We start from the raw sequence: 14,975 nt of genomic DNA on the forward strand, positions 1-14,975 counted from the left end.
GAGCAAAGATGTTAGTTTGAGGACTAAGGTACACCTGACCCAAGCCATGGTATTTTCAATAGCTTCCATATGCATGTAAAAGTTGGACAGTAAATAAGGAAGATCGTAAAAGAATTGATGCATATGAGTTATGGTGTTGGAGGAGAATATTTAAAGTACCATGGACTGCTGGAAGAACTAACAAATCTGTGTTGGAAAAAGTGCAGCCAGTATAGTATGCTCCTTAGAAGCCAGGATGGCAAAATTCACCTCTCACTTTGGACATATTAGCCGGAGGGACCAGTCCCTGGAGAAAGACATCATGCTAGGTAAAGTGAAGGATCGATAATAAAGAGGAAGACCCTGCCTTCCAACAAGATGCATTGGCACCATGTCAGCAGCAGTGGGCTCAAACTTAACAACAATTCCTATAAATTGGATGACACAGGATGGCACAGGACTGGAGAGTGTTATATTCTCTTGTGCAAAAGGTCTCTTTGAGTTGGATCTGACTGGATGGCACCTAACAACAATAACAACAACATACCGCCTATAGATAATTTGCAAACAGTGTCCCCCACCTCTTTATGATAGGTTTCTCATGCCAGAGGGCAGTTTCCAGTGACGTCTGAATATCCTTTTTAGGACTGTTGTGCACCCCCAACCCTCAAATAAATCTGTTAATCTGGCAGTGCCATAGAAGGATGTCCATTGTTTTAGTAATGGAAAAATTGAAGTAACCTAAAGTCTTACTGTTTTTTGTTTTGTTTTTAATTTTTTGGTTTGGTAATGACCCCATTTTTGCATAAATATGTTTAAACTTTTTTTATGCATTGGAAAGACAATTTGTAGCAATACTAGCTAATCTTGAGTAGCTCTTTGTGAGGGCAATAGAGGGAAGAGTGGGGAGAGGAGGACGAAGGAACTTTCCTTTTTGACTTTGTGTTTGGGTGGGTAAACCCTGGTGCAAAGCATAGATCACTTTTGTAATTAAATTGTTTTGGTAAATATGGTTGGTTGATTTTACTAGACTTCATTATGAATAATGTATTTTCTTGCCATTCTTTTACATCCCATTGTCCTGATGTGGCGCTGTGGGCTAATGCACTGGACTGAAAAGTCGATTTGAACCACAGGGTTGTCGGTTCAAGCTGACCAGTCGCTCCTTGGAAACGCTATGCAGGGTCGCTGTGGGTCAGAACTGACTCAACAGCATTTAACAACAACAACAATACATCCGTGTCACAGGGGGCTATGATTACTGTGGTCATGGAGGATGGACGTTGTGATAATAATGAGGAAGAAACAAAGATTGTCATCCACTATCTTGTAAGAAGGAACTCTGGTAGCATAGTGGTTACGAGCCAGGCTGCTAATCTCACAGTCAGCAGTTCCAAACTACCAGGGATTCCTGGAAGAAAGGTGAGGCATTCTGCTCCCGTAAAGATTTACAGCCTCCGAAACCCTGTGTAGGGTCGCTGTGAGTCAGAACCAACACCACAGCACATAACCGGCCACTACCACTATCTTGTAAAATGTCATGTGTGTCTAGAATTTAAATCTTAGGTGTGCACTCCTTTCTTGATTCATCAAGGGCTTTGTAATGGCAGTAACTAGAACTTCAGATTATACAAAAGGCATTTGAGTCATTTGTGGAATGTGTAACAAAATGAGAAATAACAAGGATTGTCTAAAAACATTGCTTGTACTTTTTCTTCATATTGTTGTTGTTGTTAAGTACTGTGGAGTCGGTTCCCACTCTAAGTGACTCAGCACAGTGTTTCCGAGGCTGTAAATCTTTACGGGAGTAGAAAGCCTCATCGTTCTCCTGTGGAACAGCTGGTAGTTTCGAACTGCCGACCTTGAGGTTAGCAGCCTGATTCATAACCACTATACTACCAGAGCTCCTTCATATAGTTGCTAATAAGTTTCTTAGTGACTACTGGGATATTTTTTAAACGATAATTTTGGCCCTTAATAATTCTGAGATTTAATTTTTTAAAAAATAACTTTTTAAAAATCTACAGCAAAAACTAATATTTTTATACTAGTAGTTTCAGAAAGCTAAAATTCCCATGCCTTTGAAGCTTTCAGCTAATTGGTCTGCTTTGTATTTTTTTTTTTTATCTTCATGTGATCCCAATTAAATATGTAAATCACTAAGACCCTGTGGCTGCAAACATGCAGGATTCTGTTACCGCTCTCCTTCCCTCTCTGCATGTGTTACCTCTCAGCTGTACTGTTTTCATCTGTAGCTGCTGTTCCAGACCTTAGTGTTTTTTGTTTTTATACTTTAACTTGAACTTAAAGTCAGCCTGAAGTTGTTCAAGAAAGCTTCCCTCATTTCTACTGTTGTGCGTATGGTTTTCCCACAGCCCAAAAAAGAATGAATTCTTTTGCCTATTCTATTTGTGGTTGTCCCAAATCATCATTCGATATACTAACTACCAGGCTAGCAATCTATCCTTTTTCTTCATACCTGTTTTTGACAAACTTCTTGGATTGTTATTGTTGTTAAGTGCCATCAAGTCAGTACCAACTCATAGCAACCTTATGCACAGCAGAATGAAACACTGCCCGATCCTGGGCCAACCTCACTACTGTTGCCATGCTTGAGTCCATCGATGCTGCCACCTGGCCAATCCATCTCGTTGAGGGTCTTCCTCTTTTTCTCTGACCCACTATCTTAGCAAACATGATATCCTTCTCCAGCGAATGGTCTCTCCTGACAATATATCTGAAATATGAGAGACAAAGTTTGGCCATCTTGGCCTCCAAGAATCACTCTGGCTGCTTTTCTTCCAAAACGGAGCTATTGGGTCTTTTGGCAGCCCATAGCACTTTCAATATTCTCCTCCAACACTATAACTCAAAAGCATCAATTCTTCTATGGTCTTCCTTATTCACTGTCCAGCTTTCACATGCATATGAGCTTATTGAAAATAACATGGCTTGGGTCAGGCGCACCTTAGTCCTCAAGCTGACATCTTTGCTCTTGACATCTTTGCTCAAAATCTTGTGCAGCAGATTTGCCTAATGCAACACATTGTTTGATTTCTTAACTGCTGCTTCCGTGAGTGTTGATAGTTGACTCAAGAAGAATGAAGTCCTTGACAACTTTAGTCTTTTCTCCATTGATAAGAATGCTGTTTATTGGTCCAGTGGTGAGGATTTTTGTTTTCTTGACATTGGGATGTAATCCATACCGAAGGCTGTGCTCTCTGATCTTCATAAGTAAATATTTCAAGTCCTCTTCACTTTCAGCAGGCAAGCTTCTATCATCTGCATATCTCAGGTTGGTAATGAGTCTTCTTCCAATCCTGACGCCACGTTTTTCTTCATAGAACCCAGCTTCTCGTATTATTTGCTCAGCATACAGGTTGAATAAGTATGTTGAAAGAATACAACCTTGTCGCACGCCTTTCTTAATTTTAAACCATTCAGTGTTCCTATGTTCTGTTAGAACAACTGCTTCTTGGTACCAATACAGATTCCTCATGAGCACAATTAAGTTTTCCGGAATACTCATACTTTGCAATGTTGTCCATAGCATGTTATGATCCACACAATCGAAAGCCTTTGCATAGTCAATAAAGCACAGGTAAACATCTTTCTGATATTCTCTACTTTCAGCCAAGATCCAGTGGACATTATCAATGATATTCTTTGTTCCACGGCCTCTTCTGAATCTGCTAGAACCTCTGGAAGTTCTCTGTGAATGTGTGATTGTAGCCATTTCTGTATTACTTTTAGCAAAACTTTACTCACATGGGATATCAAAGAGATTGTCTGATGTTTTCTACATTCCGTTGGGTTACCTCTCTTTGGAATGGGCACAAATACGATCTCTTCAATCAGTCGGCCAGATAGTTGTCTTCCAAATTTCTTGGCAGAGATGAGTGAGTGCCTCCTGTGCCGCCTCACTTTCTTGAAAGATTTCAGTTTTTGTTTCATCAGTTCCTGGTGCCTTGTTCTTTGCCAATTCCTTCAATTCACCTTGGACTTACTCCTTCAGTATCATTGGCTCTTGATCATATGCTACCTCTTGAAATGGTTGAATATTAACCATTTCCTTTTGGTACAGTGACTCTCTATATTCCTTCTATCTTCTCTTGCTGCTTTCTGAATCATTCATTAATTTGCCCAGAGAATCTTTCAATAATGAAAGTCAAGGCTTGAATTTTTTCTTCAGTTCCCCCAGCTTCAGAAATGCTGAGCATGTTCTTCCTTTTTGGTTTTCTGATTCCAAATCTTTGCACAATTTTTTGTAATATTTGGTTTTTTCTTCTTGAGCTGATCTTTGGAATTTTCTGTTCAGCCCTTGGACCTCCTCAAATTACTGAACAAGAACAGCAACAAGCTACCAGTACAATTCACAGTTTTTTTTTTGTTGTTGTTGTTGTTTTACTGTATTTACCTTGGATCATAGAGTTTAAGATTATCATTTCATTATAGTCAATATGCAAGTGTCTATTAAAGGTCTTGTTCTTGTAACTTCCTAGGATTACTTACTTTCAATTACTGCATTATGGCTGTCTTTTTCTTTTAATTGGATAGTAATATAGCCCATAAATTAGTACTTTAACATTTGTTTTTACACATTATTTTTTATAACTACATAGTTGGTGTTATTCTACCCCTATTTTACATTCTGTGTTGTTTCATTTATCATACATATTTTGTCATGTTTACAGATAATTTTTATAATCATGATGACTGTGTCACATTCTATTATATTTCTTTTTTATAAGTTATAAATTATTCCTTGGATGTTGCATTTTAAGGTCTAATGTTTTGCTGTTATGGATTACATAATAATGTCATACTGAATTGTCTTAGGAATAGATTCTAAACCTGGAACATCTTCAGCCTCTTTTCTAGTGTTTTTTGAAAGAGTTCTATTTGAAAATTTTTTCAAGCTTTTCTGCATGAGAGTCTTTTCTGGTTAGAACTTTAATTGTTGTTGTTGTTGTTGTTGTTAAATGCCGTTAAATTGGTTCTGACCCATAGTGACCCTGTATAGGGTGTTCAAGGAGTGGCTGGGGAGCTTGAACCACCACTGACCTTGCAGTTCAAACAACTTTGCAGTCTGACTCATTTAGTAGACCTTTAATAGACACTTGCATATTGACTGTACTGAAATGATAGTCTTAAACTCTACGATCCAAGGTAAAGCCAGTAAAAAAAATCTGTGACTTGTACTGGTAGCTTGTTGTTGTTCTTGTTCTCGTTGTTAGGTGCCATTGAGTCAGTTCCAACTCATAGTGACCCCATGTACAACAGAACAGAACCTTGCCTAGTCCTTTATCAGCCTCTAAATCACGGTTACATTTGACCCTGTTGTTGCTGACACCTGTTCAACCCATCTCCTTGGGAATCTTCATAATAACAGTATGGAATATAGGAAATTTAGGGATGGGAGTAAGCAATTGAAATAGCATAATTGGGGTGGCTTCATTGGAAGTTGATATTTGAACAAAGACCTAAGGGATATTTCCCCCATGATGTTTTTTGTGTCAAGGTGTTTCTCTCCCCCTCCCCCAAGAAAATCCATGTCATCCCATTTGATAATTTAATCTTTTAGTTTTCTCTTTTATTTTTAAAAATAAGCTTATTCTACATTTCGTATCTGGTGATCCTTCTGTGTCTGGCTTGATGGCTTTGGTTTCTGCTTACTTTGGTTCATGATGGCTTGTCTAGTTTGTGAATTTTGATTGTGATCTCATAGCCCTTGGATCTTTCTCTACTTGTGTGAATTATCAGAAGCCTGTGTGAAAGTGTTTCTTGTAGATAGTATGTGCCAGTTACAAATGGGTTCTTCCGGCTCTAGACAACTTGAAACTAAAATTTTGAATGGGCTTTTTGGTTTTGGCCTAGCAAGATTCTGTTCTCTCTCTGTTGGGAAAAGCGTTGCTTGTATAGCTGAGAGAACCCTTAAGAACCTTGGTTTTAAAGTGTTAAGTTCTATCAAGTTGGTTTCAACTCACAGTGACTTTACATCAGAGTCTTGGTGTGACATTGTAGGATAATCACTGGACTGCCAACCACAGATCCACCAGCTACTTCTCAGAAATTCTATACAGGGTCACTATGAGTTGGAACCGACTCAACAGCACTTAACAACATAGGCTTTTTATAGTCTCTTATGATTAATATAGTTAAGTGTCATTGAGTCGGTTCCAACTCATAGCGACGCTGTATAGAGTTTCCAAGAAGTGGCTGATGGGTTTGACCACCTCAGGTCTTTGGTCACATATCAACTTCCAATGAAGTCGCCCACAATTATGCTATTTCAATTGCTACTTACTTCCATTCCTAAATTTCCTATATTCTTATATAACCTTGCAGTTAGCAGTCCAGTGCTTATCCTAAAGCACCACACCAAGAATCCTGGGCAATATTGTTGCTGTTAAGTTCTGTTGAGTCACTTCTGTCTCATAATTAGTCTATATAGGGCTCCCAAGGGGCACCTCATAGGTTTGAACCACCACCCTTGCATTTAGCTTTTCAGTGCTTGTGCTAAAGTGCCACACCAGGATTCCTAATTAGTATTAGTAGTTCATTAAAACTCAAGATTCATACAAGACCATAGTAGATTAGTATATATCCCCGGAAAACTCCCTGACTCTGAGCTAGTTTAACATTAACTTTGAGCTTTCATGTGACTGGGCTCTGAAAAAAAAAAAAAAATCCCTCCATTTTCATTTATCTCAGCCATGAATTGAAACATCTTCATTTACTTTATATCTTGTCTGTAAATGTTATGTGTTAAAATAATGGTAGAACAAGTAGTTTTCCAGTCCTCTTTGCTATAAATTAAAGAACAGGGTAGCTTTAACACACACGACCAGGATTTTAGTCTGTCCGTACTAGGACAGCTTGATGTTATATATGTTATGATTGCAAACTACTTGAAAGGCAGGGAAAACATAAATAAAATACAGGCAAATAAGCAAAACAATAGCTCCCTAATGAAGCCCAAATGTGGTCTTGCATTTGAAGTTAGCTTTTAAAGAACATTTGATTGTAAGAAGCAAGGACAAGTTGGTTAGCAATGTAATGAGTATATAGTTGCAAATGGAAAGCATAATTTTAAAAGAAAGTTAAGGAGATTTAGAGAAAATTAAGAGTGTGATAAAGGAACCCTGATGGGACTCCTGGATTCCTGGAGTGGTGCTCTAGGGTCAGCACTGGACTGCAAACCACACAGTTGGCTCCTCAAAAATCCTATACAGGGTCACTATGAGATGGAACAGACTCGAAGGCCTTTTACAACAACAAAAGTGATGTAGTGGTGAAATGCTTGGCTGCTAACCAAAAGGATAGCATTGAAACCCATCCAGTGACTCCAAGAGATACCTGAAGATCTGTTCCCATAAAGAATACATACTAGAAAATTCTGGGGCAATTCTACTTTGTCACATTGGGTTGGTGTGAGCCAAAATTGATGACATGACAGCACTTAATAAACGCATATGTATGATAAGCTCAAATTCCAGACAAATGTAAAACAATTGCTGCCTTGTGAAATAGCTTTTAGGCAGCCAGCAGCAGCGGAAACAATACACATTCATTTAACACATACAACCCTTGAGAGAGTATCTTCTATGGATATATCATTGATTCATTTGGAAGAGATGAAGCTGAAAAACAGAAGTCCTCAATCTGATGAGCTTTACTAAGCCCTTTTCGTCCTTATTATAGCTACCTGTATTATTTCCAGATAATAGATATAACATGCGCTGGACTGTAAGGTCAGTTTGAACCGCAAGGTTGGCAGTTCAAACTCACCAGCCACTCCTCAGAAACCGTATGCAGGGTGGCTATGAATCAGCAGCAACTCAGAGGCATTTAGTAACAACAACAATAATGCATTGTTAGGACTCATGGTATAGCACTGTAGTATCAGCACTGCACTGAGAACCACAAGGTTGGCAGTTCAAACCCACCAGATGCTCCTTAGAAACCCGCTAGCCTTAGAAACAATGTAAAGTGCCAGTCAGAGCCAACAAATCCTCTTTGTATGAGTTTAATAGTACATTGTTGTTTTTGTTAAGTGTGGGCGACTTTGTTCTGACTCATAATGACCCTGTACAGGGTTTCTAAGAAGTGACTGGTGGGCTTGAACTGTCAACCTTGAGGCTGGCAGTCCAGTGTTTATCCTACAGTGCCACACCAAGTCTCCACTGACCCTACTGTGTTGTTGTTGTTGTTATGTGCCTTGGAGTCGGTTCCTGTACAGGGTTTCCAAGGCTGTAAATCTTTACAGGAGCAGAACGCCTCATCTTTCTCCCTCCAAACCGCTGGTAGCTTTGAACTGCTAACCTTGCGGCTTGCAGCCCAATTCGTAACCACTACACTACCAGAGCTCCTTGACCCTACTGTAAGGGATAAAAAATGACATAGGCAAAAATCGCCTTTATTCATATGGGATCAAGTATCAGGAATCCCTGGGGAGCTTAGACAGTTACATACTAGACACACTACCACTAGCCGAACGGTTGGCTGTTTGAACCACCCAAAGTTACTTGGAAAACAGGCCCTAGTGATCCGCTTCTGAGAGGTCACACAGCCTTGAAAACACTGTGGAGTACTTGTACTCTGCACACACAGGGTCGCTTTGAGTCCGAATCCACTTGATAACAATTAACAATAACAGTCCTATTTACATTTGTATGAGTAAGTGTTCCTTTCCTCTTTCCATACCATGGGGATTATTGACCAGTTGTGGAGGAGTGCCTTTGACACCATTATTCTTCAAGGGCATGACCAGTGGTTTTCCTCTAAAGATCTTGTACCCAGAGTGGATTCCAAGTTGGACATTTTGGTGAAGGTGGTGATTGTTAATGGTAGTTCTACTCTGTAACAAATAGGTTACCATGAGTTGTAATTGACTCAGTGGCAATGGGTTTGGGTTTTGTATTGTTTGTTTAGGATTTCTTTGTTTTTGTTTTGTGATGGTGGTTATAGATTTTTTATTTTTTAAAAGCTAATTTTTACATTGAATGTTATATGGTCTAGTTTATAATATTATTGTTGTTAAGTGCCTTCAAGTCAGTTTTGACTCATAGCTACCCTGTATAGGGTTTCTGAGGAAAAGCTGGTAGGTTTGATCTGCTAGTAAGCAGTGCAGTGCTTATCCTACAGCACCATACCAATTTATAATATACAGTCATAAAGAACAATTGGATCATAAATGTTCATAAATATTCTCAGTAGATTCTTTGTCTTAGTTAAATAAAAAATGCTAGTTTTCGCTTATACCAGAAATCTTTAAACATGCTTTCTGCTTTTTGTTTAACTTGTTATTGTGAATTGAATAAAGGTTTACAGAGCCGAGATCATCAGTTTTAGATTCAACAAATCATAAATGATCGCAGTGCCCCCTCCATGTAACACCATTTATCCCACTTCCTCCCTGTGTTTCTTGTTTCCATCCCTCTCATTTTTGTCCTTGAGTAAATGGTGCCCTTCTGATCTCAAATGGTTGACCATTCTATGGTGTGCATACCTTGCTAGTGTTATTGTCTCCCCTGTATTTAAGGAGCTCTGGTAGCATAGTGGTTACTAATCGGGCTGCAAGCCTCAAGGCCAGCAGTTTGAAACTACCAGCTGTTCCACAGGAGAAAGATGAGGCTTTTTGCTCCCCTAAAGATTTACAGCCTCAGAAACTGTTCAGGGTCACTGTGAGTTGGAACCGACTCCACGGCACATAACCACCACCACCATATACCTGTTTGGGATTCCTGATGTGATGTAAGGTAAACACTGGACTGTGAATCACAAGGTCAGCAATTCATACCCACCGTCTGTTCCTTGGAAACCCTGTGCAGGGTCACTATGAGTCAAAACCGACTGCACGGCACTTAACAACAGCAGCAATATACCTATCTACCACTTGGCTGAATATTGGGGGTGAGTTCAGTTCCAGGCATGAAGAGGGTGACCAAGGGCCATATTTCCTGGTTCCACCAATCTCTATCCAACCAGTTGTTTTTGTTAAATGCTGTCTAGTCAGTTCCAACTCACATAGACCCTGTATAGGGCTTCCAAGGAGTGATTCGTGAGTTTGAACCACTAACATTGTGATTCAGTGCTTATCCTGCAGTGTCACACCAGGATTCCATCCAACCAGTTGCTGTTGTTGTTGTTGATAAGTGCTATTGAGTAGGTTCCCACTCCTAACTAGCCTGTATGGGTATTTTTTGGCACGGCAGGTGAGTTTGAACCACCGGTCAATATGCCTAGTCTTTTTTATGATTCTGAGTTACGTTCCACATTTCCTCTTATGGTATCCAGTACTTTCCAGTGTGATCCCTTTCAGAACATTTGGTAGTTGTAACCAGGCACCATCTGGTTTTATGTTCTCAGGGTCGTAAAGACTGACGTTCATGTGTTCGATTAGTCCATTGGACTAATTTTTTCAAGTGTCTTCAATTTTCATCACTCTGATTTCCTCTGGACAGGAAGAGCCCAATAATAATAACACCTTAGACTGTTACTCATGAGTTTTTAAGATCCTAGTCACTATTCACCAAAGTAGAATGTAGACCATTGTGTTGTGGACTATGTCATGCCAATTAACCGTGGTGTCTCTCAAAACTGTGGTCCTGAGCCCCTAGACCAGTGACATATTCCCTCAAGATGTTTGGTAATGCCTAAGAAATTTTCATAACTTTTTCTCTTATATGCTCTGTCGCATTCATGAATGTGTTTGCAGATAAGGTAAATAAATACCCATGTACAATATTCTCTGTCAGACCTTTATGTTTGTGGGTGTGTGTACTCCCATTCTCCTTCCCACACCACATTCTGTTTTTATAAACAAAATCAATTATAGTACCTAGTTGAATTATTTGAAGTTATTCATGTCCTGTCCTTTGAAGACTTTTCAAATAACTTCAAACAAGTAAGGCCAGGGGGACTATATATACATTGCTTGTTTTTGTGGATTTTGAAAAGATATTTACATATGTTTTTGTATGTATGCAAACTGCCAAAGTTATTCTGAATGGTTTGCACTTAAATGATTATTGTCATAATTGAGTCATCTGTATTCACTGTTGACTTTGAAAGGACTTTTTGCCCCTTAGTTTTAGGATTTTTGAAGTTTTTAACTAACTCAGCTATGCTTGGAAATATACTTCAGATTTTTTAAAACAAATTTATATGAAACTAAAAAAAGTAAAAATGAAGTTGCTTTTTCAGTCATCACATAGTGTCTGCTCTCAAATGAGGCTAAAAACTGTCTCTTAAAAATGTTCTTGTGCTTATGCCAAGAGGCTGCTCAGATGGACATATTTTTTGAGAATTTAACATAAACAACTGTGAATCTGTTGCAAGAGATTTAAATGACCTAATGATGACAATGAGAACAAAGCATTTTTATGTTAACAGAGTAGTGTGTTAATGCATTATAATGTGTTTGCCCTGCTACTATTTTGGTGTGTTTAATGTGAGCCCTGCAAAAAAATGTAAAGACTTTATTTAACTGGATACTATTTCTTTGTTGTTATAAACAAATCAAATACCAAAAAAATAATTTTTCCTGAGAATAAACTTTATGAATTGTAATAGTGCTACAGATCATTTCTTTTAACCATGTGATCCACTTTGAGATAAAGACCATTTATTTAGATCTTCAATTTTTGGGTTATTTTCTTTTGGAGAGAATATGTTCCCAACGTGAGAGATCAAATAGTTGGATTAAAATATTAATCATTCCTTCCAGATAGGTTAATTGTTTATTAAGTACTTATTTTGTTTTGAGCACTATACTAAACATAAAGAAGGTTACCTAAGTTGCTATTGGTCTAGTTAGAGCAAAAGGCAATTATAATCAATTACTAAAGGAAATAACACATCACCTAAGTGGTACAAATAACGGAAGGTTATTTCTCTTCAGAAATAATCTAATCATTATCTAGAACAGTAGTTCTTCCCAGGATTGATTTTTTTGCCCCCAGGGAGATATATGAGACATTTTTAGTGTAATAAGTAGGGAATGTTACTGGCATCTAAAGGAAAGGAGGCCAGAGTTATTTTTAAGCATTCTCCTATATACCTCACAACAAACAATTATCTGATCCAGAATGACAATAGTTCTAAAAGGAGAAGCTACGAATATCAGTTAGAGGTTTTGGGAGATTAACTTCACTTTACCCATAGATTTTCCAGACTCCATAAGGGTTCCTTGTCTAAGGTCCTGGGATCCTTACACAGGGATGCATCAGGAGCCCAAAAGCCCCCTGAATGCTGCATTCAAGTTTTTTCAGTACTACATTTTTCCAGGGAAAGAGTCCATAGGTTTTATTAAATTCTTAAAGACTCATATCCTCCAAAAGGTCACTTCCCACTTACATATGAAATAAAGGTTTATAAGTATGCCAGTACTTACAGTCACCTTAAAACAATAACAAGACAGAACCTTCCTTAATAATACCTGAACTAGAAAAGAGTTTTAAGTTTCAAGGATCAAAAGTAAGCAGGAAATAGTAGTTGGTGAAAAAACAAAAACTAAACTTTAAATTTTGAAATGTTTAGTATTTTGAAGTAATCAAATTTTTGTATGTAAAGAAATTATGGTAGAATACATTGAAGATTATCCATCTAAAATAAATTTCTTAATACAGTATTGTACAGATACAAATTGAGACTGGCTGATTATGTACTAACCAACAGGCAAATTTGAATTTATTTATTTCATTATTTGAGATCAGCGTGTTTTATTGGGATTTTCTTCTTTCTCCCAAATATGGGGAGAAAGTTGTATTGAAATAGTACTATACATTAGTATAAGGATTCCAGTTCACTTTTCCCAGATGCTGTTAAACATTTGATTCATTTAGAGATCTGGACATAGTTTTCCATATTCCACATTTCCCCTGAAAACTGTTTAGTAAAATGGGTTTTGTTTCGCTCAAAAAAAAACAACCTTTTTTTGTTTGGGAGTTGTGTTTCTGATTTGACATTCACCAAATCAGAGATTCTACCAGCAGAATGTCATAAAAACAAATCTACATAACCTTGAATGGACATATAATTTAATGCTTTTCTAAGTTCTAGAAATTGGGAAATTAAGTCTTGACTTAAAAGTCAATGAAGGGAACTTAAAGATATCTATTCCATCTGTTTGAAACTAGTTTTTATGTTTTGTTTCTTTGAGGCTCAAGGCTCTCCACCCCCATTTTAATCCAAGCATCACTCACTGATTTTAGTTATTTTAAATATTTAAATTTCCATAAAATATCTTTTTTGAAGGAAAAGGGTTGTTCTTTACAATAAGGGTATGTGTAGGAGTGATGAGTTACATGCTTTGATTCAGACTGTACTCATTTTGCAGATAAGGAACCAGAGACCCAAAACATTTAGGTTTTATTTTGTGAGATCCACAGTTCTTTGTCAGAACCATAGTATGGAAGATAAATAACTAGGAGTTCAAATTCCAGTTACGCAGCTTCTAGCTTTATGCTTTCAGGCGAGGTGCCAAATGTCTCTTAAGTCTCAGTATCCTCATCAGGGAAAAAGGGAAATTATACTCTCCTTGTTGTTGTTAAGTGCTTTCGAGTCGATTCCGACCCATAGCGACCCTGTATAGGGTTTCTAAGGAGCAGCTGGTGAGCTTGAACCGCCAACCTTGCAGTTCATACGGCTTTGCAGTCTGGCGCATTAGCCCACAGTGCCACATTAGCATTGTTTTATTTCTGTGAATTTAGAATTTGTCTGGCAGAATGATCTTGATTACTCAAGTCTTTTTTCAGAAGAGCATTTTGAACCATTGTATAATTTCTTGAAACAAATTTTGTATCATCTCTTCCCAACTCAAAAATAAAACAGATATCTTTATTATTAAGGGACACACTAAATTGCATTTTTAAGTGAATGATGATATATCATTTTTAACTAAACTATGTATTATGTTTTTCCTCAGGTCTTAAAGAAAGTGCAGAAGAGATGGTCAGAAACAAATTGGAAGGAAGAGAGAAACTGACCCCTTGGGAACAATTTTTAGAGAAGAAGAAAGAGAAAAAAAGACTGAAAAAGAAACAGAAGGTATCAGTCGTTATATCTGTGGTTTTAGTGATTGTAAAGAAAAGATAGAAAACTGCAAAATTAGATAATGCAAAGGAATAATTTTTATGCTTCTATTATACGGAGTTTTTCTAGAAATGGAGAAATTAAGTAAAATATGCTGCTTTAAAAGTAACAATTTCACAAGTAGTTTCTTTCCAGACTTTAAGGTGGGTCTTTATGGAGTCAACAAAAGTAACCACTTGTTGCTGAGACCCTTAGCAGCTGTTTTTAAGCCCATTTTCATTTGCTAAGATCTTTGATTTTCTGTATTTTCTCTTCTTTGGGATAGAAAGACTGGACTCGTTTTATCAACATTCAGAATACATTTGTTGAGTATTTTCTTAGGCTAGGTTCTGTAGAGAACCAAAACCAGTGAATCTTATATATGTATGTAGAAAGAGAAAGTCTTATCAAGTAAATGGTTCACACAGTTGTAGAGGCAGGCAAGTCCTAAGTCCTAAGTGCATGGGTCAGATGAACCAAGATCATCAGGTCAGGCAGCAGGAAGACATGTCAAGCAGGTAAGATGGCAGACAACACCCAGGATCAGCAGGCAATAGAGCAGGCTGTTGGCTCAAGTCTGGATGACAAGCCAGAGGCAGGATCCAGACCTAGCAGAGAGCAAACAAGCTTTGCCTCAGTGTCCAGTATATTGGAAGCAGGCCATACCCGCAAAGAAACATTCTAATCATTCGATTGGCTGCTTACTGAAGCTCTCTTCGTGAGGAATTACTATGTCTTAACTACTTCGTCTCTCATACTTTGGATATATTGTCCGGAGGGAACAGTCGCTAGAGAAGGATGTCATGTTGGGTAGGGTGGAGGGTAAGAGAAAAAGAGGAAGACCCCTAACGAGATGGATTGGCCAGGTGGCATCATTGATGGACTCAAGTGTGGCGGCGGTAGTGAGGTTGGCCCAGGAT

The 14,975-nt window shown here is 38.1% G+C and overlaps 1 protein-coding gene across 1 annotated transcript in view; it reads left to right on the top strand.

The window, feature by feature from the left end:
- Positions 1–14,975, top strand: part of ESF1 (ESF1, nucleolar pre-rRNA processing protein, homolog (S. cerevisiae)) — a 95,622-nt gene that overhangs the window by 52,972 nt on the left and 27,675 nt on the right. The window contains exon 9 of the mRNA XM_006865620.1: positions 13,910–14,031. Coding sequence (XP_006865682.1) covers positions 13,910–14,031 — 122 coding nt within the window. The remainder of the gene's footprint in view (positions 1–13,909; positions 14,032–14,975) is intronic.

Source organism: Chrysochloris asiatica, unplaced genomic scaffold (assembly GCF_000296735.1).
Source record: "Chrysochloris asiatica unplaced genomic scaffold, ChrAsi1.0 scaffold00080, whole genome shotgun sequence".
In the NCBI taxonomy this organism is placed as follows: Eukaryota; Metazoa; Chordata; class Mammalia; order Afrosoricida; family Chrysochloridae; genus Chrysochloris; species Chrysochloris asiatica.